Source organism: Lepus europaeus, chromosome 9 (genome assembly GCF_033115175.1).
Source record: "Lepus europaeus isolate LE1 chromosome 9, mLepTim1.pri, whole genome shotgun sequence".
Taxonomy (NCBI): domain Eukaryota; kingdom Metazoa; phylum Chordata; class Mammalia; order Lagomorpha; family Leporidae; genus Lepus; species Lepus europaeus.
In genome coordinates, this window is record NC_084835.1 from 15,232,531 (window position 1) to 15,253,890 (window position 21,360).

Genomic DNA, 21,360 nt, shown 5'->3' on the forward strand with positions numbered 1-21,360 from the left:
TTTCTGCAGCCGATTGTCTGGGCTCCTCTGGTGTGCTTAGGCCTGGGCTCCCTCGACTTTCGCAACACAGGGCAGTCAGGCCGGCATGAGCCCAAGTCAGAGCTTCAGTCCGCCCCACGGGCTGGGGCTGAACGGAGGAGGGAGCCCCACCTTTCGGTTGCACCTGCCTGGCGCCAAGCCTCGTCACTTGCAGCATTCTCGAGTCTAATGCCTGTTCCTCCTAGGAGAGTGTCCCCAGGCTGGGAGCTGGGCCGAGGAGCCCTGTGGTTTCGGGTGTTGTGGCCCCGAGTGGAGCCTGCCTCTTGGTAAGCTGGGAGAGGCAGGAGAGCAGTAGTCATATTTTAGATGCTGCAGGCTCCTGTTGTTCTTCATGAGTTCAAGTTGATTTTTCTGAATAGCTATTTATCCATTTCTTCTGTGACCTTAGAATTGTATCCAGAGATTTGAAGTGTGTGTGTGTGTGTGTGTGTGGTGATTTCCACCAGTTTTCCAGGGGACAGGGCGTGTGGGCAAGAAACCATCAAAATCATCATGCCAGTACTGCAACCTCTCAGTGTAGCGGCGTGGGCTTTGTGTGGCAAGATCTCCACATTTCCTGAGAGAAGACAGAAATCTCTATTTTTGTTTGTGAAACAGCCTCATTTGTTAAAACTTGGTTAATTTTGGTTTTCTGTTGTGTGTTGTATGGGTTTTGGTTTTTACAGTCCTCTACCCTTCTGTTTGACCTCCAGCCTGCTGGTGCTTTCTCAGGGGCGACCCTAAGTGAAGGGCAAGGGGGTCGCTATTTCCTGGTCTTCAGAGAGACAGAGTCCCAGGTGTCAGGACCACTCCCCCACCCCCACTCCAGGTTGTCTGTGAGCATCAAAGCGAGAGAACACATCTCCTGGGACGCGGGAGCCCTCGGTGCCGTTGCTGGCAGCCTGTGACTGCAGGCTCTCATCAGAGAAGGCCTGATTTTCCAGCCAGCCCTCCTGGCACCAGAGGGGGCATTCCTTGTCAAACTCTCGATGTTGAAAGAAAGGTCTTAAATCATCTGTAATTCTGACTGATTGAAATGTGCCTCATTGTGGATTACTTCTAGAGGCTAAAAATAACTTCCCCATCTTCAAGACGAGGGGACTTCTAGCTCGGGGAGATGTTTGCGGGGCCATCGTCCCCTGCATACCCTGGTACTCTGATTACCTTGCACCTGGCACGTGAATTAAGAGCTGAGGGTGCACCTGTGGCCGGTGAGAGGCCTTCTATGCAGGGGCCTGAGTTCCTAAGAGCTGGCTCTGCAGGCACGGAGCAGCCTGTCTCTGGAGACATTCAAGTGTAAGCGGAGTCATTTGTCTGAAAGACCCAAGGTGGGACTCCAGCATCAGAGCTGAGTTTTCCCAAGGAGGATGCTGTCATTCAAAGACCACCTCTGCACAGTCCTCACTGAGATGAGAATGAGTGCCCCCATTTCACAGACAGGCACAGGAGAGCTGCAGCAATTCTCTGGATTGTGTGCTGGCTGCTGCCCTGTCCACATCTCATCCCACACCTGGGCTCATTGACTGGGACTTGACCTGAGGACGGTCTGGCATGATGGGAGGTGATGTATGTGTAGCAAGGCTCCTGGGAATTGCCGCTGCCTCGGAAGGGCCTGTGGACACCCTGAGCGTGGCATCCTCTGCCGCCTCTGCTCTGGAGCTGGTGCCAGGGACCATTGCGACTCCAAGTGGAAACCGGATCCTGGCTCCTGGTCCTGCTCAGTACCTGCAGGGGTGTGAAATTGCTCACAGAGTATGGAGTGTGAGCCAGCCAGGGCCGCCCCTTCGCCCCTTCGGGTGGCAGCTTCTCGGGGACATTCACACATTTCTCTGCATTTTCCAGCTGCTAATTAGTGGCATTCTCATTTCCCTTAATCACCAAGAAAGCCCAGAGCAGAGAAAGCCCAGAGCCGCTCTTCAATTAGCGGGTAGGAAGTGTTGCTTTCTTGCCTATTGATGCGCGTCTGGGCTACAAGAATGGCTCCTGGGTGTGTGTGTGGCTTCCGGGTGCCCTAGGGAGGGGAGTCTGGAGCTCCCCCAGCAGGCTTCCGGGGAGGCACTGATGCCCACGCAATGTACCCCCCATGTGTGGGGCTGTGATTAATTCTGCTCACCGCCCCTCCCCCCCAAGACTGCACAGGGGCCTTTGTTGCATCTTTGGCTGGTTTGCACCTAGGAGCATTTACCTGATTTAAACTTTGGGTTATTTTCTTCTCAGCCACTCTACATTTCAAAATAAGTCTTCCCAGCAGAGCCAATGCAATTACAAGAGCAGGGGCGGGGCCCACTGTGCGTGGAGCACTTGGAACTTCTCAGTCATTCAGCAGTGCTCTGTGTGGCAGAGGCGGGGCAGGCACTGCTAGGCGCAGAGGGCTTCCTGGTGACAAGGTGCAAGGGGATGGCTGCTCTCAAGAGCCACCGAGGCGTTACTCTGTGTGTTTTTTGGTCCTGCACAGAGTAGCTATTCTTAGAGCCAGGGCACATCAATGGAGGCGAGGCAGGGCTTACGTGCAGGTCCTGCTGTGAGGCTGACCCTGCCCTGTGGACAATGAGACATATCTCAAGCCCAGAACCCTTTTCCATGCCTGTAATTTTTCTCATGGGCTAGGACAACAGGTGATGGGGTCATAGACCCTTGTGCAGCTGGCCTTGGTCCCCAACATGACACAGGTGCACAGCTGGAAGCGGACGCTGATGGCTGCAGTGATGTTCGGAGATGTTAGTAGGGTCCCTACTCCCTGATGGACAGCAGCTGTCAGGAGAATTCTGAAGCATGATCAGAGTCGTGGGGCTCGACTGATGGGCCTGGCGGGCACCAGGAGGTATTGCGGTTTTTCAGTGAGCCATAATGTACTCCGGGGCTTGTGGCTGCCCACAGCCTCAGCCGGCCCCTTCACCACCTCGGGATTGGAATGCCTGGGCAAGAGATGTTGAGCACAGCCATTGAGATGTGTACATCATGACACATCAGAGTGCCTGGGGTCAGTGTTCAGCCGCCTTCCTGCCAAGACAGACCCCAGGAGGAGGCTCAGGGAATCGAGTTTTTCCTTGTGCATGGAGGACCTGGATTGAGTTCCTGGCTCCTGACTCTGGCCCTGGCTCAGTCCCAGCTGTTGGAGAAATTTAGGAAGCAAAAACAACAGATGGGCGCTCTGGCTGTCTACCTGCCTACCTACCTACCTACCTACCTACTTACATACCTACCTCTCAAATAGTGAAGAAAAAAAAAAAAAAAGAAAGAAATCCGAATTCATTCTGCCAGTGTTTTCCCGTGTGTTGAGAATCTGGGTCCCAGATGCCCAGAGAGACCAGGAGAGGTGAGCCACACACGATGCAGTCAGGAGTGGGTGCCACCAGCTAGGGCAAGGCCCCTTCCTTCCCCATGAGGATTTCTACGTCTCCACAGTGGCCTCACACACCCTCTCTTGCAGCTCTGATTTGGGGGTGATGTACGCTGATGTGGGTGCAGTGGCCCGGGATGGGCCAAGAGCTCCGCAGAGGTGGCTGAATGCCAGACCCCATTTCCATCACCCGGAAGGTGCCGGGCATCTGTTCCCCTGGACATCAAGTGGATGAGGAGTTTGATTTCTCCACCAGCATTTCCTACAAGCAAAATGCTCCTGTTGAAGGAGAGGGGGTGAACCCAAGCCTGCCTGTGCCCCCAGCAGTGGTGTGCCTGGTGACCGCCGCACACATGTCATGTTGTGAAGGCACACGTGTCATGTTGTGAGGGCACACGTGTCATGTTGTGAGGGCGCACACGTCAAAGTTACCCCTGCCAGCAGTGACTTTGGCTTTTTCGGGAGGATCAGATCAGAGGCTTCCGTCGTGTTCTCCAGGAAGGCTCTCTTGTCTCAGAAATCTCTCAGCGAGCTCTCTCTGGGGGAACGGTAATCCCCGACTTGAGCAGTCGGGCCCCCAGTGGTTCCCACTCCCCGGCCCTGGCTCACTGTGTGGGCATGCCTTCCGTGCTGCACCCTGAGGAGTCTCCTCAGAGTCGTTGTGTGACGTAACCCAGGCACGCTCCTGGGGTATGGATGTTACCTCACCCTGTTAGAGGGCTGGAGTCTGGGGTTCGGCACAGCTCACTGAGCCTCTGTCCCCTGCTGCGTGTGGGCGTGGGCCGTTGTCAGCCTAGCCCTTTCCTCCCCGCCCTCTCCATCTTCTCCTCCCTGACGGCTCCATTCTGGTCGCTGGAAGCATGTGTTCCCAGAGGGTGCAGTCAAGGGAGCCCCAAGCTAAGAGCCCCGCTGCCTGGGCTGCGTCTCCAGCTCTGCCCCTGTATGGGCCTCAGTTTTCCCACTGGCACATCCAAGGGTCTTGGCTCTTTTCCCGAATGGATGGGGACACACGTCTTTGTGGAGCTTTTTACAGAATCTCCAAGGCGCAGCCAAGGAAGGTGCAGTCTCGTGGAGTCAGGCCAGCTGCAGCACCAGGCCTGCTCATCCAGAATTACTCAGGGCGCTGACTCTGGGTCTGCACCTAATGAGGACATGCATGGGGGCGCAGAGGAGGGCCAGGCTGAGTCCCGACGCTGCTGTGGAGCAGAAAGCAGCCTGGAGGTGAAGGAGGCACAGAGCCGCCATCTGCGTCTAGACTGTCGTGCAGTGTGCAGGGGAGGGGCGGTTTCCTGAGGAAGGGTGCTGTAGCTGGGGCCTAGAGGCGAGTAGGAGCTGGCAGATGGAGGCTGGGACAAGGGGAGTCCCAAACCTGGACCCTTTGAGCAGACTGAGGGGCAGGGAGAGGGCCAGGGTGGCCGCAGCTAGGGGGTTACAGACACTGAACTGATTGCTGTACACATCATCCCACCACACATACACAAATATGAGACCACAAACCACAAGCAGCAAAGCCAGGCCCAGGCACACGGAAGCAGCAATGCCCCTTGCTCTGCCAGCGCCACTGACCACCTGGTTGCAACGCGTGCCCACGCCATAGGAGCAGCAGCAGTCGGGCTGTGTTAGCTAGATGGTGTAGACCAGGTGAACACCCACATCTGCAGTGTGAGAGGGGCTGGGGTGTGGTTTGTGAGGGGAGAGATTCTTTGGAAAGAGGAATCCCTGGAAATGAGCGAGAGGAAAGGATTGAGAAGAAACTCCTTGGCAGTGCAGAGCCTGGAAAACACTGGGTTTGTTCTCTCGGAACATTCTGGGATCACTGCTCACAACTGGCTGCGGTTGTGGAGATGTGCAGGACTCGGAGCCCGCGGGGGCGATCTCCACAGTGTGTCCCCAAGTTCTGTGACCTTGCAAGTTTCCAGGAGAGCCTGGGGTCCAGCAGCTCCCGACTTGGGGGACCTGCTTGCGTCCTCCCCTGTTAGCAGTGCTGCGGGGGCAGGTGGCTAGGGTCCGACTCTTCATCCTGTCTCTCAGCTGCCGGGTGTCTCGAGGCCACTGGCCATACCTGCTGAGGTTTGCATGGTCCCCAAGGATACATGTGTGGGAAGCTTGGTCCCCAGTGTGAAGATCCTTGAGGTGGTAGAACCCATGAGAGGTGGGGCCTAGTGGGAGGTCGTAGGGTCATGGGGGAAGGGATTATGGCTGGGTGGGCAGAGTGAGGGAGTTGTGGAGGGAGTGGGTTGTGTGAAGTGAGGCGGCCCATACACTTAGTCCCTTCTGTGATGTAGCCAGAGCGGGGTGGGGAGGGGGTACCCCTTGCCAGAGGCTGCACAGATGGGACCCCTAGTCTTGGACTTTGGGACTCCCAACCTAGTGTCCTTATGGAACACTGGCCTCAGGCGTGCGTTTGTTTTTTTTTTTTTTTTAAAAGATATTTATTTATCTGAAAGAGTTACATGGAGAGAGGAGAGGCAGAGAAAGGGAGGTCTTCCATCTGCTGGTTCACTCCCCAATTGGCTGCAGTAATCAGAGCTGCACCAATCCGAATCGGGATCCAGGAGCTTTTTCTGGGTTTCCCACGTGGTTACAGGGGCCCAAGCATTTAGACCATATTCTACTGCTTTCCCAGGCCATAGCAGGGAGCTAGATGGAAAGTGGAGCAACCAGGACTCGAACTGGCACCATATGGGATGCTGGCACTGTGGGCGGCGGCTTTATCCACTACCTCACAGCGCCAGCCCCCCTCAGGCGTTTTGTTAGAACAACAGAGTGGGCTCATACAGTCCCCTGTGAACAGCTTCTACTGGCTTCTTTTATAAGGTTACAAAGATGAGAGAAGCACGCTCTGAGAGCCATGCCAGCACTAACCTCTTAATTCCCAGTCCGTTCTGGCTGGCTGCAGGCTGGTGACAAGAGTGAGCAGGGCACTGTTTGAATAGGATCTTCCTTGTCTACTGCTTCTCAAGGCTGGCCTTGCCATCCCTGGGCAGGGAAGCAGAGAGTAGCTGAAGGCCCCATGAGTGGAAGTGGGGCCCTGCAGTCGCATGACCCAGCCCACATCCTGTCTTGCAGGTGCACCCCCTACGCCCAGGCTCATCAACCATCATGATCCACGACTTGTGCCTCGCCTTCCTGGCCCCGGCCAAGGCCATCGTTCGCATCTCGGACATTCAGGAGCTGTACGTCCGTGTGGTCGACAAGGTCAGTGGAAGCGTCCTGATGCAGGCCCCCATCTTCACATGGCAGAAAGCGGGAGACTGAGGTGGCTCTGGCGAGGTGTCTTCCCTTTGCCCTTTGCTTCTGCCCCTGGTTTCTGCTTCTCTCCGCCCACTCCGAGTTGCTGTGAGCTCACAGTGCTGGCTCTTGCTCCCCTCATTCCGTGTGGCTGTGCAGAGCCGCCTCCCAGATTATATTTCTCCATCCCGGTTGACATCAGTAAAGCTTGGCAGTAAACCCTGCTGTAAGTCTTCTCCAAATTAGCCTTGGCTTGTGAGTGTGTCCCCCTGTGGTGTGGGCTGCTAACCAGCTGGGCACACGCCTTGCTCAGAGAGAGCTTGCGCCCCAGCAGGCAGGTTTCAGAATCTGAAATTTTAGTGGCAAGTGAGTAAACCCACTCGCACCAAGTGCTCTTACACAAGTCCTAGATGGAGGTGGTTCTTCAGTGTAGGTGGAGGAGCTGCAAGGACTCCAAGCTGCTGAGTGGCCTAGAGCTGGGCTTCTAGAGGGTGGCTGTCAGGACCCTGTGTCCCCGAGTGTCCCCTGAGGACCCTGTGTCCCCAAGTGTCCCCGAGTGTCCTGTTTCCCCGAGTGTAGCCTGGTTAATCATTAAAAGGAGGATGCTTAGGCACCTTAGGCTGTTTGGCAAGCTCATATCCCCCACCCAGCCTCAAACCTTCCTTTGCTAATTTTCTTTCCACTGCTAATTTGATAACCAGATGTCTGCTTCTTCACTGAGCATTGCTGGCATTTGTGTCCTAACATGCTTGCTGTACGTATTAGATACTGCCAGTCAGTGAGCAGTTATTAACCCCCTGTTGTATGCCTGATGCTGTGCTAAGCTGTGTTTTTTTCCTCCTCCCTAATTAGACAGTTATTTAAAAGTAGGGCGTGGGATTTATGCCTCTTGAGTATCCCATTTCCCTCTGTATACAGTAAGCACTTAGTCATTTTTTGGCTGGTGGTGACTCACCGCGGGTCCCAGGTCTGTGAGGTTGGTATGCTGGCTCAGAGGTAGGGAAGTGGGTCATCCCCAGGCCGCCCCTGACTGCGTGTCCCCCGCGAGGCAGGTGGAGATCGGGAAGGCGGTCAAGGCCCATGTCCGCGTGCTGGACTCCTACAAGCAGCCTTTCCTGGCCTCGTACTTTGCCTTCATGGAGCTGAAGCTGCGTGCAGCCTCCCAGATCGTCACCCTGGTGTGAGTCCTCCCAGGGGTAAGGAGGGCATCTCGGGGGCAGCGCTGGCCCCATGGGTCCCAGCCCTTCCCTGTATTACAGGGTCCTGGACGAAGCTCTGGACAAGTACACCACCACATTCCTCGTCCACGGCACAGCCATCGGCCAGACCAGTCTGACCGCCAGCGTGACCGATAAAGCCGGACAGAGAATCAGCTCGGCTCCACAGCAGATAGAAGTAAAGCGATTCCTTTGCACCATGCGCCTGCGGCCCCTGCAGGGGAGGGGTCTCTCCTGGGATAGGCTGGAAGTGCTAGCGACAGTCCAGACAGACACTCCAGAGAGGCTGTGTTACGGTCGCTGTCCTGTGTCCTCTGATCAAAAAGCAGCTGTCACCAGGCCCAGTGGTCCGGGAGGCAGCAGTTAGGCTGGGGGAACCTATGGGAGCGATGGACTTCCCTCCACTTCCCTCTGTGGCATGGGGGCCAGGTGGCTCTGGGGAGTATGCCGTGTCTTGGGGCAAGGGGACAGGCAAGACCTGCTCCTGGAGAGCAGTGGCCTGACAGGAGCTGCAGACTGATTTCAGCTGATGTGGGCAGGAGCTTGCTATCGCTTGGTTCTGAACCTGAGCCAGTGAGCTGACCCCTGGAGAAGGCAGTTCTTGCCCCGTGTCCGTGGGTGACACGGGCCGACGTGTGGTGTTAGGTTTGACAGGAGCCCTGCAGCCCTGGCCAGGACATCCGGCCACATGTGTCTGTTAGTGGCTGTCGAAGGCACCTGCCCACGTCCTCCGCTGGGGCTTGGCCATGCGGGGTCTGCCAGGCTGCATTAATCCCCATCGCGAAGCCAGGGCAGGCAGTTTGTGCCTGCTGAAGGAAGCACACCTTTCTGCTCCTGGCGTAGAGGAATTCATTTGTGCCTATAAATAGCACGGCCCTGTGAAGATTAATCCGCACACATAGAACAGCCCTTGGCTGGCTGGCGTGTGCACTTACCTCCAAGCCCCTCTTATGCTCCAGCCCAGCAGGGACTTGGGGCAAAGCAGGAGGCTGGGGTGGGGCGGGGCATGGCTCTCTCTGCCTGCACACTGGTCTCTGCCCTGGCATGGCCCTGCCTCTTGAGCCCCTTTTTTCTCCCTGGAAGATGCTGAAGGCACGGAGGTAGAGAACTACCCTAAGGCATTTTTTTTTTTTTTTTGCCTGTAGAAATTTGGAGAGGGTAAAAGGCAACCTTCCAAAGAGGAGTTGGCATTTTTAAAGGCAGCGGTTGTGCGCAGTCTCCCAAGGACTGGTCAGGACCCAGCGTGCAGGACCTTCCTCTGAGCCCATGAGCCTGGGGGGCCCAGGCCGAGCTGGTACTGCTGGCCCAGATCACAAGCTGAGAACCCCTGCTCTGGGGCCTTTTGGGCAGAGCAAAGTTCCTTGTCTGCTGTGGGTCAGGGGTCTGGTGAGGTGGGAGAAAGTCGCAAACAGCAGAACACGCCCCCCGCGCCTCGGCTCCTGAACTGGCCCAGGACCCTGGGCACCCAGAAGTTGCTCTGCCCAAGGCTGTGCCCTCTCAGAGTGTCCTGTGTGAGCACACGTGTCCGTGTGAGCTGGGAACACATCAGCCCCCGTGTCTTGTGTCTCCACACACAGGTCTTTCCCCCGTTCATGCTGATACCCAGGAAGGTGACGCTGATCATCGGGGCCACCATGCAGGTAGGAGCCAAGCAGTCCATCCATCTGCCCTGGCTCCAAGGGCGTCCCGAGGAAGGTCTCCGCCCACACCCGACTGCAGACGGCTGTGCTGGGCAGCTTCTGCGGGGGCTGACGGGTGCCACCGTTTCTCACCCCTCAGATCACCTCCGAGGGCGGTCCCCAGCCTCAGTCCAACATCCTCTTCTCCATCAGCAACGCGAGCGTCGCAGCCGTGAGCGGTGCCGGGCTGGTACGCGGGCTCGCCATTGGCAACGCCACGGTGTCTGGGGTCGTGCAGGCCGTGGATGCGGAGACTGGCAAGGTTGTCGTCATCTCCCAGGTAGCAGATGGTGACATGGGATGGGAAGCTCTGGGGCTGGGCGATGCCTTGTGTCCTGGGTTTGGCTCTGCCTCCTAGGACAGGCGCTCTGTAAGACTGTGGGTCATCAGCCCATGTATTCTGGGGCTGTTCCTCTCCTGGCTGGTCAGATGCTTCCAGTCCAGGTCACACAGAACCAGTATTCCCAGGCCGAGGGCTGGCCCAGACTGGCAGGAGGAGGCTGAACCGTGAGGCAGACGAAGGAAAGGAAGGGAATGGTGCTTCTGGAGCACCTGTTAGGCCAGGCCTTAGTTGGGCTCAGCCCGGGTACAGAGGCTGGGGGGTTTTAGTAGTCTGAGCTCAGCATGAGTTACCAGCACCATGAAGCAGGAAAGTTGGTCTTCAACCAGGTCAGTAGGAGCATGGAGCTCAGAATGCAGAGGGTGTAAACTTGAGTCTAACGGCACTCTGCCGGGCTCCTCCACTTGTCCTGTGCCCTGCTCGTTCAGACAGAGGGGCTGGGTTTGGAGTTGAGGGGGTCTAGAGACCTGTTTGGGTGTGGTGGGGTGACTGCCCAGGCTGGACAGGAGCAGACTCCAGGCCCTGCTGCTGTTTGCAGTGCTGACCTAGAGCAGCTGGACCAGAAGACAAGGCTGGGACTCCTGGGGCATGGGGAAGGACGTGCCCAGTTTGCCGGGGCCAGGCACCCGCCATAGAGTCCGTGGCAGAGGAGCACAGACTCCTGGATGTCCTCTTGGTGTCTTTTAGCCACGTGACCGGGCGGGGCCTCCTTTCCTTGGAGGGGTCCCTTCCTGAAACCCCCCCTTGCTTACCCGGCTTCTGCCAGCCTGCCTGAGCCCCCAAGCCCTCTCCCCAGGACATTGTGGAGGTGGAGGTGCTACAGCTCCGGGCCGTGAGGATCCGCGCCCCCATCACACGCATGAGGACCGGGACCCAGGTGAGACAGGAACTTGTCGTGAGGCCAAGGCGTTCAAACCCCTGCTCCAAGTGAGTCGCTGGTGGAGGACAGTCTACTGTGTGCTGGAGCACGCCTGCCCTGGCCTTCATCCGATGCCCCCAGTGTTCCACGGGGCTCTGCTCCAGCTTCCGCCCCAGAGACACCTGTTGCTCTCTGAAGTTCTTTCAGTACAGTGTTTGTCCTCTTGGGGTCCGCGTGCACTGCTTCTCCAGGAGACTGCCCCTCCCCACACCTGACACAGCACCCAGGCACACCCAGAACTCATGTGTTGGCACCACTTAGCCTGTGCCTGGCACTGTGAGCATTAACCCACGCGGGCATCATAACGGCCCCAGGAGCTTAGTGTCATAATCACCTCCGTGTTGGTGATGAGCAGATGAACACAGCTCAGACTGTGTGCTCAGCTCGCGCACCTATGCTTGGCGGTGCTGGGACTCCATGGTCGGGCTGCCTTGGCATCTGTGTTTGCATTTTGCATCGCCTCTATCTGCCTTCCGGCAGACACTTGGCCAATAGACTGATCTGGTGGATCCTACCAGGCTCACCCACTGTGAGCTACATTAGGAGGGAGCAGCGCAGAGGCCTGAAGATGGTGGAGCAGGGCGAGCTGTGCTGCCTGGGGTGGGGCAGCTATAGAGCTGGACATCCCACAGCTGCAGGGGCCATTCAGAGGTCGTCCCTGGGCTGAGGTAGGGGGCAGGAAGGGTTGCATCCTAAGCAGGAAGCAGACAGGTTAGGAAGGGGCCGGTTTGGCCTCTGGTCAGATCTTGTTTCCTGAGACCTTCACAAGCCTGCACCATGCCCTTCTCTGGCTTAGGAAGGCACAGGCACAGCTCCCACTGCATGCAGGAAGCAGGAAAGCTGTTGGGGACGTTCCTAGCATGGGGACGCAGGGGTCTCAGGGCCTGGCTTCTCCCCACAGATGCCTGTGTATATCACCGGGATCACCAACAACCAGAATCCTTTCTCCTTCGGCAATGCTGTGCCAGGCCTGACCTTCCACTGGTCTGTCACCAAGCGGGACATCCTGGACCTCCGAGGGCGGCACCAGGAGGTAACCCCCTGGCCCTGAGCCCCCTGCCACCTCCTGCCCTGGGGTCCAGAGCCTCACAGGAAGTCCTCGTCTCCACTCCCACGGCACTATTTCTCCCAAACACCCACCTGCACATGGGGTGTGCGGGAACCTCCACTAACAGAAGACAGTGTTCCAGAGCATCATGGAGGCTGCTCTTAGGGCAGATAGCTCCCGTCCCCCACCTGCTGTGGCCAGGGTCCTGCCCCCAGTGCCTGGGGCCTCCATGGGCTGTGGGCAGCGACCTGTGAGTAGAGCAGGCTCTGTGGGACATCCTGCAAGGCCCGGTGTCCTGAGGGTGGGGTCATCGCTCACCACACATCAAGGCTCTGAGGCATGGCCCGTGAAGAACCCCAGCTGTGTCTCAGCCAGCGTTTGCTGGAAGGAGGCGATTAGCAGATCCAGCTGAGGCGGGAAGGCAGGCAGCTGTCACCATGGACCCGAGGGCTGGGCCCAGGGCTGCCGTACAGCTCTGCCTCGGTGACCCTGGGCCCCAGGCTTCCCTGAAAATGCACCTCATGTCTTGCCCAGGCATCCATCCGGCTCCCCTCGCAGTACAACTTTGCCATGAATGTGTTCGGGCGGGCAAAAGGCCGGACAGGGCTGAGGGTGGTGGCCAAGGCTGTGGACCCCTCTGCCGGGCAGCTGCATGGCCTCGCCCAGGAACTCTCGGATGAGATCCAAATCCAGGTAAGGGACAGGCGGGCGGAGCCACGTGCGCCTTTCTCCCCCAAGACCACGCAGCTCCATGCCAGCACTTCTGTTTTTGGCCTGGAGCCCAGGACTGGGGACACTGCTGTGAAGCAGGGCTAGGCTCCTATGGCCAATAGGGGGGCTCGCTGTGCAGTGTGGTGGGGGCCAAGGGATAGGGCCAGCTGAGGAGTGCCACTCCAGGGAGGGAGGAGCCTGTCCCCAGGCCGGGAGTCTAGAATAACTTGGTGTGGTCCAACAGCAGCAGGTTGCTTTGAACGCACCTTTCATCTTGGGAGAAGGATGGAGCTTGTTTAATTATCTGTGTTTATTTAATAAACACAGGGCATTCACAAGAGGCAAATGCACCTCCTCACATTTTTTTTTTAAAGATGTATTTTCTTAATTTGAAAGGCAGAGAGAGAGAGAGGTCTTCTGTTCGTTGGTTCACTCCCCAAATGGCTGCAATGGCTGGGGCTAGGCCATTCAAAGCCAGGAGCCAGGAGCTTCCTCTGGAACTCCCACATGGGTTCAGGGGCCCAAGCACCTGGGCCACTTTCCACTGCTTTCCCAGGTGCATTAGCAGGGAGGTGGATTGGAAGTGGAGCAGCCAGGACTCGAGCCAGTGACCATAGTGGATGCCGGCATTGCAGGTGGTGGCTTAACCTGGGAGGCCCCAGCGCTGGCCCCCATCTTCACACTGTCTGATAGTTGACCCATCTAGTCTTTAAGTGAAGCCTGACAGGCAGGTATGCAGGGAAGGTCAAGGGTTGAGGTCATTTCATGAGTGGAAGATGGCCTTGGACAGAGTGTGCTGAGTTGGCAGAGCCTGAGAGAGGGAGGGAACCTGCTCAGAGCCCAGCGATTCTCCCAGCCAGGGCCCTGCCGCCATCACTCTTGGCTGCATTCCACCTGTTTGCTAACTGGGGCTTTGATGGAGTCCCTGTCCCTCTGTAGAACAGGGCACTGTAAGTGGCTCTGAAGAGCGTTTTCAGCGTCACATGTCTCCCTCTGCTGATCTGGGACCCACTGACCCCTGGGTCCACCTAAGCTGAATGGGACCCCCAAGTATCATGAGAAAGAGACAGGCTCCCGCCCCACTCCTCAGGAAGAATTCAGCAATTTCTGTCCCATGCGTGGCCCAATCAGGAGCAGTTAAGACAGTTCTTAAAGAAGCACCTTGGGTGCTGGCGCTGTGGCACAGCGGGTTAAAGCCTTGGCCTGAAACGCCAGTATCCCATATGGGTGCCGGTTCTAGTCCCGGCTGCTCCTCTTCCAATCCAGCTCTCTGAAACACAGTCAGATACACAGCATGTACACATACAGACATGTACACACCCCCTCCCTGACACAGACTCAACATGCATGCACACAAACATGTAAACACATCCAGACAGACAAGTACACATACAGAAACACATGCAGTACACCCCCACCCTGACACACAGACACACAGACATGGACACAGATATATACCTAGGCAGGTGTATACCTGGAGAAATGCACACCCGGAGACACATGGACACACAGAGAAGCACCTAAACACGGGTGAACACACATAGATACAGGTGCATGGACATAGACAGACGTACACACATAGAAACACACACCCAGATGTATGGATGGAGACGCACGGACACAGACATGGAGAAGCATGTATACAGACCCAGCGTGCACACACACGTACATAGACACACACAGATCTGTATGTATGTGAAGACACATAAACACAGACGCATAGAAAAGCCTGACAGGAAACGGGAAGCTGCACATGGCCCCCAGGAGGGTTTTCTTTGGCTCCTTCCAATCACTTAGGATGGTTAGGTGTAAAATCACTTAGGATGGTTAGGTGTAAAAACCAGGCAGCCTGTCCTGAACACATGCATTTAAGCTCGTGGCACAGTCAGTGGCAGGTGCTGTGCCGCAGTCCCCACCACTCCCTGATGTCTCCCCAGTGGTGGGGTTGGAGTCCACTGTTGCTGATGGGACACCACGTAGAGAGGGAAGGCGGAGAGCACCTGTTTAACTGGGAGCCTCTGCATTGTGACCGTATTGACTGTGTTTGCAGCTAGAGCGTGTCCCAGTCAAAACTGGAGAGCTCTGTCTGCCGTGGACTCAGCTGGCCCCCAGGACCCCACCCGGCTGCTGGAGGCTGTTTCTCTCTTGCCACTCACGTCGTGTCCCATGAGCCCACAGCTCATTGAACTGGGCCTGGCAAGGACGATCCCTTTTCCACCATGCCACAGAGAAGGGAACCTAGGCTTAGGGGTGCAGCTGGAACCCAGAAGTGCTAGGAAACAGGCGAACCAGGCCTGCTTCCTCTGGGAAAAGCACCAGGTGGTGCTGCTCAGGCCCTTTGGCTAAATGCTCAGAAGCCAGCGTAGGTAGCCATCACCTGCAAGGGGCCCTAGAGGAGGTGTAGATGGTGGCATGTGAGGAGCCGTGCAGAGCAGGGGTTGGAGTTCCCGGGTGGGTGCAGCCACTGTGGGCCCCGCTGCTCCTGGGGCTGATGGGGTCAGGCTGGATCCAGTGCTATCGGGTTGCTCAACTGCTGGGCGGAATTGAACTGAATTCAGGGCATGGCCCTGCGCCTGGGCCCTGCAGCACGGCAGGAGCGAATGAGCAAGGTAGGGCCAAGTTGGTGCGGTGGGGGTGATTCTGAGATGGAGGTGGCAAGGGGCAGCTGCCTCGGGAGAGACAGAGGCTCACTCCGGGCAGAGCTTTGCCCAAGCAGAACCTTGGGCCCTGCACATGCACACCCTGGCAGGGAGCCCTCTCGAATGGAGGGAGAGGACTCAAATCCTGGCTCGGTGAGGCTGCTGCCGCCATCCAGGAGTGTGAGCAGGATCTACCTGCTGTTTCTTACCTCTCTTACAGCTCTGCCCTCCCCATCCCGCCCCGGCTACCTGCTAGGAGCTGCCCAGCGGGTTCCTGGTCTCCGCTCTCTCAGGAGCTCGCAGGTGTCTGGGCCGGGCACCACCCCTGCAGAGCACAGGCAGTGACACTGCCCCTCTTCTCCAGGTGTTTGAGAGGCTGCGGCTGCTGGGCCCTGCCGTCGAGGCAGAGCAGATTCTCATGTCGCCCAACTCGCTGCTGAGGCTGCAGACGAACAGGTGTGTGGCTCAGCCCTGCTTCCATGCTTGTCCCCGATACCTCACCTGTCAGAGTCGGCGGGCGCTGGGTGCTCTCGGTGGATGCTGGACTCGGGCAGCCTCTGCATCTCTGCTTTCCCTGGCTGCCACATCCTCTGCTGCCCTGCCCACGTCTCCCCCTCCCCTGCCTGCTCTGAAATCTGCTCTTCAGAACAGGGACCATGTACCAACGTGGAATGCTCCATCTTCCAAATGCCCCTGTGGGTTTTTTTTTAAACATTTATTTATTTATTTATTTATTGAAAGAATTACAGAGAGAGAGACAGAGACAAACAGAGATCTTCCACCTGCTGGTTCACTCCCCAAATGGCTGCAGTGGCTAGGTTTGGGGCAGTCTGAAGCCAGGAGCCAGGTGTGTCTTCCAGATCTCCCATGTAGGTGCAGGGGTCCAAGGACTTGGGACATCTTCTGCTTTCTCAGGCACATTAGCAGAGAGCTAGATCAGAAGTGGAGCAGCAGGGACTCGAACTGGTGCCCATATGGGATGCCATCACTGCCAACAGCGGCTTAACTCACTACGCCACAGCACTAGACCCCAGCCCCTGTGGTTTAAATATTTATTTATTTGCAAGTTAGAGTTACACACAGAGAGAAGGAGAGACAGTGAGAGAGAGGTCTTCCACCTGCTGGTTCATTCCCCAGCTGGCCGCAACAGCTGGAGCTGCACCGATCTGAAGCCAGGAGCTTCTTCTGGGTCTCTCATGTGGGTGCAGGGGTGCAAGGACTTGGGCCATCTTCTGCTGCTTTCCCAGGCCATAGCAGAGACCTGGATTGGAAGTGGAGTTTGAGCTGGGTCTCAAACTGGTGCCATATGGGATGCTGGCACTGCAGGCAGCAGCTTTACCTGCTACACCACAGCACTGGCCCCAGCACTTGTGGTTTTAAGACCTGCCACTCAAAGGGCAGCCCCTGAGGCTGCAGCTGCAGCGGCTCTGGGGACCACAGGAAAACACAAACCTCCAGCCCAGCCATGCCAAGGCACATGCTCCAGCAGGACCCCCAGGCAGCTGTGTGGCCAGGAGTGTCTGGGAGGTGCGGCTTTGAAGTATGGATGCAAGTGTGGTTCCCACTTCTGATTTCCAGGAGGCAGGCGTCCTTCCTAAGGATGCCTCTGTTTGGGTCATGTAGCCATTGTAGGGCACGCGGACACGCACACGGGGTTTGTTCAGCTGGAAGGAGCAAAGTGCCAGCTCTGTGCTGGCTCCAGGACAGTGAGACACGTGGCATGCGGTGCCCTGGAGGATAGCAGTGAGAGAAGGGCTGTGAGCAGGATCTGGCGCGGCAGGGTGTGGGGATCTGGGGCGGTGCAGGATGGAGAGGAGCACCTCGGTTATGAGGAAGGGGGTGGGGACGTGCCCGCAGAGCAGTACCCCTGCTCAGTCTGCAGGGGGCTGTGGGGCTGGGCAGGGAGGGAGGTGAGAGGTGGCCAGTCCAGGGGCCGGAGGCTTTGCCTCCTGTTTCCCTTCCATACCAGTGACCGTGCAGAGTGTAAGATGCTGCCCTATATGGCTCCTCCCCTGGGGCAAAGCCAGTGGCTTGCAAATGCCCCTCTGAGCTGCAGCCCCGGAAATTGACGCCTGCCCCTCCCCACCTTGATAGAGGAGATGCGGTGGGCCACGGCTGCCAGCAGGGACCGTTAGGACTGGCCTGAGGTCCTGTCCCGCTCACGCCCAGCTGCCTCATTTTAGCAAACTGACAAGGATTTGCTGCTGAAGTGTCCTTGGGCACTGATGGAATAGTCACAGCCCTCTTGGTGGCCGGCTCCCTGCTGGCTGACTGCAGCCCACGCTGCTCTGGGATGTGGGAGGGGCCACGAGCTGCCTGCCACGCTGTCCTTGGAGCCCGTGGCTTTCTGACTTAGGTTTCCTGCATGACGACTGATGGCCCTGCGGGGCCGAGATTGGACGTTTCTCTTGTCGCAGGGGCGAATGGGAGCTGCAGACTGCCGGGTTCCCAGCACTGCAGCCTCGCCCGCTGCCGCCTGTCCAAACCCGTCTCTCTGTTTTCCAAAGGGACAGTGTGGCCTCTCTGAGCTACCGACTCCTGGATGGGCCCGAGAAGGTGCCCGTGGTACGCATTGACCAGAAGGGCTTCCTTGTGGCGGGGTCTGCGATCGGGATGTCCACACTGGAAGTGGTTGCCCAGGAGCCTTTCGGGGCCAACCAGACCATCATTGTTGCTGTAAAGGTAGGGTCTGCTGTGGTTGCCACCGTGTTCACCTTCCGCCGTGAGACTGGAGCTAGGAATGCATTTGAGAAGCACATGGTGGGTGGGGCAGGCCCTGGTCCCCGTGATTGAGACATCCAGGTCTGAGTTCCTGGGGTCAATACCTGCCTGTGGCCCCTGACACCAGCTTCCTGCCAGTGTGGACCCTGGGAGGCAGTGGTGGTGGCTGGGTTCCTGCCACCTCCGGTGTTGAGTTGCCAGCATCAGCCCCAGGCAGTGCAGGCTTCTGGGGAGTGAACTGCAGATGGGAGCTCACTCTCTCTGTTGTTCTCTCTGTCTCTCAAAGAGAAACAACAAAACAGAGTCCCTCAGAGTCATCCTAGCTCCATCTCTGTTCCATCAGAGTTGGAGACACAGGTCAGGGACTCCAACTACCTCATTGCAGACTTGGACGAGTGGTCCAAGCTCCCAGGTCCTGGCTGCTCGGCCGCCCAGCGAGGGGCCCCTGCTGCCCAGGGCCACCCGGGGCCTGGTACACAGCCAGTTCTCGAGAGCTGCAGATGACGGTCTGGGTGCCTGACACATGAGCCTCTGCCTGCGGCACGAGGCGCACATGGCAGCGTTGAGGATGAAGTGGCCATTGTACAGGCCAGGGTGCTGAGGCTCAGAGTGGAGGTGACGTCAGTGTCCGCCTTGCTCAGGCCGTGTCTGCGCCGTGTCACAGCACTTCCTGCTACTGAGCTGTGCGCCTTCCCCTTGGGCGCCCCAGAATCAAGTCCTGGCGTTTATCCTGAACAGGATTTTCTCTCCGACTCGCATCGCTGGGTTCTGGGTCCCAAAAGGCAAGGAAGGTTGTGCAGTTGCTTACGTGTTTAGACCCTGCCTGGGCTGTGGGCCCCTTTTCTGCCTGGCAGGGAGCCTCCCAGCCTAGTGTTTGCGAGAGTGAGGTTGGCTGCCTGCTCCTCCCGTGCCAGCAAATGTGGCTGAGCCCTGGCTGCACGGCAGCCCCTGAGCTGCTGCATTATCGTCTGCTTTTCGGCCAGCCTGGAGCCCGAGGGGACTTTACCCCTTCTGTGAAGCTGGTGCTCTGGACCCCAGCCAGCATTTTTCTCCTCCACGTGCAGCCCCTGCAGCCCCCTGCCATATCCCCCACTCCTGCGTCCCAAAGAGCGTCGCTTCCCTTTGCATTGTCCCAGGAGCCAGGGCCTGAGCACTCAGAGCCCAGGGCATTTCCCGGCAGTGGGGATGGCGATCTCGTTTTCCGAAGTCCTGGGCTGTGACTCCTGCTGGGTGGGTGGTGGGAACCTTGTCACTGGGTTGGGACAGCCCCGGGGGGTGCAGTCATCGGAGCCTGCTCGGGGCAGGTTTGTAGGGGAGCTCTGTCCCTGGCCCAGGTCGTCATCCTGCCTGTGCATGGTCCTGCAGGTATCTCCTGTGTCCTACCTGAGGATTTCTATGAGCCCTGCCCTGCACACCCAGAACAACGAGGCCCTGGCGGCCCTGCCTTTGGGGATGACCGTGACCTTCACCGTCCACTCCCATGACAACTCTGGGGACATCTTCCATGCTCACAATTCCGTCCTCAACTTTGCCATCAACAGGTAGGGTGTGGGTGCTGCTCCTGTCTTGGTGAGGTCCTGTCTGGACCGGCGGGGTACAGATGCTGGGTCACAGCAGAGGCGAATGCTGTTGAAGAGGGTTGTCTCGTGTGTGGTTCCTGGGGGCGGGGGGGGGGGGGGGGACACACACGCCGTGCCCCGGGGGGCTCTGCCAGGAAACACAAGGTGTGTGGTAGCAGGAGGAAGCCCGCCCCAACCCCTTTATTCCTGTGCGGCAGGAAGTGATTGGAGGCGGTGACCCCTACAGGGCACAAGCAGAACGCAGAGCCAGGGTTGTTTGCGAGATTTCCACACACCCATGATAGGTGGACCGTGGGGGAGGCAGAAGTGTTCTGGCCTGTTAGTCCATCCCCACCGTCTGTAGATGCAAATCTTTGCTGCTGCTGCTGCTTCTTTTTAAGATTTTATTCGTTTATTTGAGAGGTAGAGTTACAGACAGTGAGAGGGAGAGAGAGAGAAAGGTCTTCCTTCCGTTGGTTCACTCCCCAGATGGTCGCAGTGGCCAGAGCTGCGACGATCCAAAGCCAGGAGCCAGGAGCTTCTTCCAGGTCTCCCACGCAGGTGCAGGGGCCCAAGCCCTTGGCCCATCTTCTACTGCTTTCCCAGGCCATAGCAGAGAGCTGGATTGGAAGAGGGGCATCCGGGACTAGAACTGGTGTCCATATAGGATGCTGGTGCTTCAGGCAGAGGATTAACCTATTGCACCACGGCACCGGCCCCAAATCTTTGCTTCTAGAAGCTGTAAATGTGGGGTGAACACAGCCCCTACTTAGACATGTGCAGGCTTCAGCCAGAAGGGAATGCAGGCACATGTGTGTGGCACTGCTCTGACTGCTCACCGCAGCCCAGGTGCAGAGGCCAACAAAAGGTGAGCCATTTGCCCAGGGCCAAACAGCCAGGACATGGGGTTCAAACCCCATGGGCAGCTCTTTCAGGCTGACCCTTTGGAAGTCCGACTCCAGCCTTGCCCCTGGCATGTGGAGAGGGGGAGCCTCCGGAAGAGAGCTGTAGCTTCACCCTGGCCTCCTGCAGTGCTTCCCAGAGTGGCACCCAGACCCGCAGTGGTGGCATCCCCTGGGGGCCGCCAGATACACACATTCACTGAGAGGACCCCTGTCCGGGGCGGGGTACCCTCCAGCTCCAAGGGGGAGACCATAGGCAAGTGGTGAGGTCAGAGGTCAAGTTTGCTGCACTGTGACTTGCGGTCGCTCCCCTGGGGCAGCTGCTGGCACAGGTGCCCTGGGGCCGTGTCTGAGAGCAGAGTGAAACGTAAGGCCCAGCGGAGGACCCGGCTGTGTTCCTCCGGGACTGAGGCCCTTGTCTGTCTCCTGCACCAGAGACGACTTCGTGCAGATCGGGAAGGGTGCCACCAACGACACCTGCGTGGTCCGCACGGTCAGCGTGGGCCTGACACTGCTCAGTGTGTGGGACTCGCAGCAGCTGGGCCTCTCCGACTTTGTGCCGCTGCCCGTGCTGCAGGCCATCTCCCCCGAGCTACCCGGAGGGGCGGTGGTGGGAGACGTCCTGTGTCTCTCCACTGTCCTCATCGGCCTCGAAGGTGAGCGGGACCCTGCTCGGGGAAACCCCTGGTGTCTCGGCTCGTGCCCAGCAGGGAGTGGGCAGGTGTCTGCGGGCTGCTCCTCCTGAGCAGGGGTGGACACCGTCCCCGGGGTGGGCGGGCTCCAGCCTGCTGCTGGCTTTTGCGGCTCTTAGAAGACCCAGACTCACTGCTCATCCATGTGTCATTGGCTGCGTCACCCATGGCCGGATGGAGCAGCAGAGATGCCGGGGGCCACCCAGCCCCATACCTGACTCTGACCCCTTCTGGAGCAGGTCTGCCACCCCTTGCTGTGTGGAATCGCCCAGTGTCACCCCCGTGGCCTGGCGCTGTGGCCTCCAGCCAGGGGCCGCTTGGTGCTCGTCTGATGCAGCTAGGGA

General features: G+C 58.1%; 1 protein-coding gene across 3 annotated transcripts in view; it reads left to right on the plus strand.

Annotated features, from left to right (window-relative positions):
- NUP210 (nucleoporin 210) overlaps positions 1–21,360 on the plus strand; it is an 87,482-nt gene that overhangs the window by 57,872 nt on the left and 8,250 nt on the right. For all 3 annotated transcript variants that reach the window (XM_062200604.1, XM_062200603.1, XM_062200605.1), the window contains 12 exons: positions 6,428–6,556; positions 7,642–7,769; positions 7,849–7,984; positions 9,384–9,446; positions 9,586–9,765; positions 10,622–10,702; positions 11,646–11,777; positions 12,327–12,485; positions 15,507–15,598; positions 17,650–17,824; positions 19,229–19,404; positions 20,760–20,980. In XM_062200604.1, the coding sequence (XP_062056588.1) occupies positions 6,428–6,556; positions 7,642–7,769; positions 7,849–7,984; positions 9,384–9,446; positions 9,586–9,765; positions 10,622–10,702; positions 11,646–11,777; positions 12,327–12,485; positions 15,507–15,598; positions 17,650–17,824; positions 19,229–19,404; positions 20,760–20,980 (1,672 nt within the window). The remainder of the gene's footprint in view (positions 1–6,427; positions 6,557–7,641; positions 7,770–7,848; positions 7,985–9,383; positions 9,447–9,585; positions 9,766–10,621; positions 10,703–11,645; positions 11,778–12,326; positions 12,486–15,506; positions 15,599–17,649; positions 17,825–19,228; positions 19,405–20,759; positions 20,981–21,360) is intronic.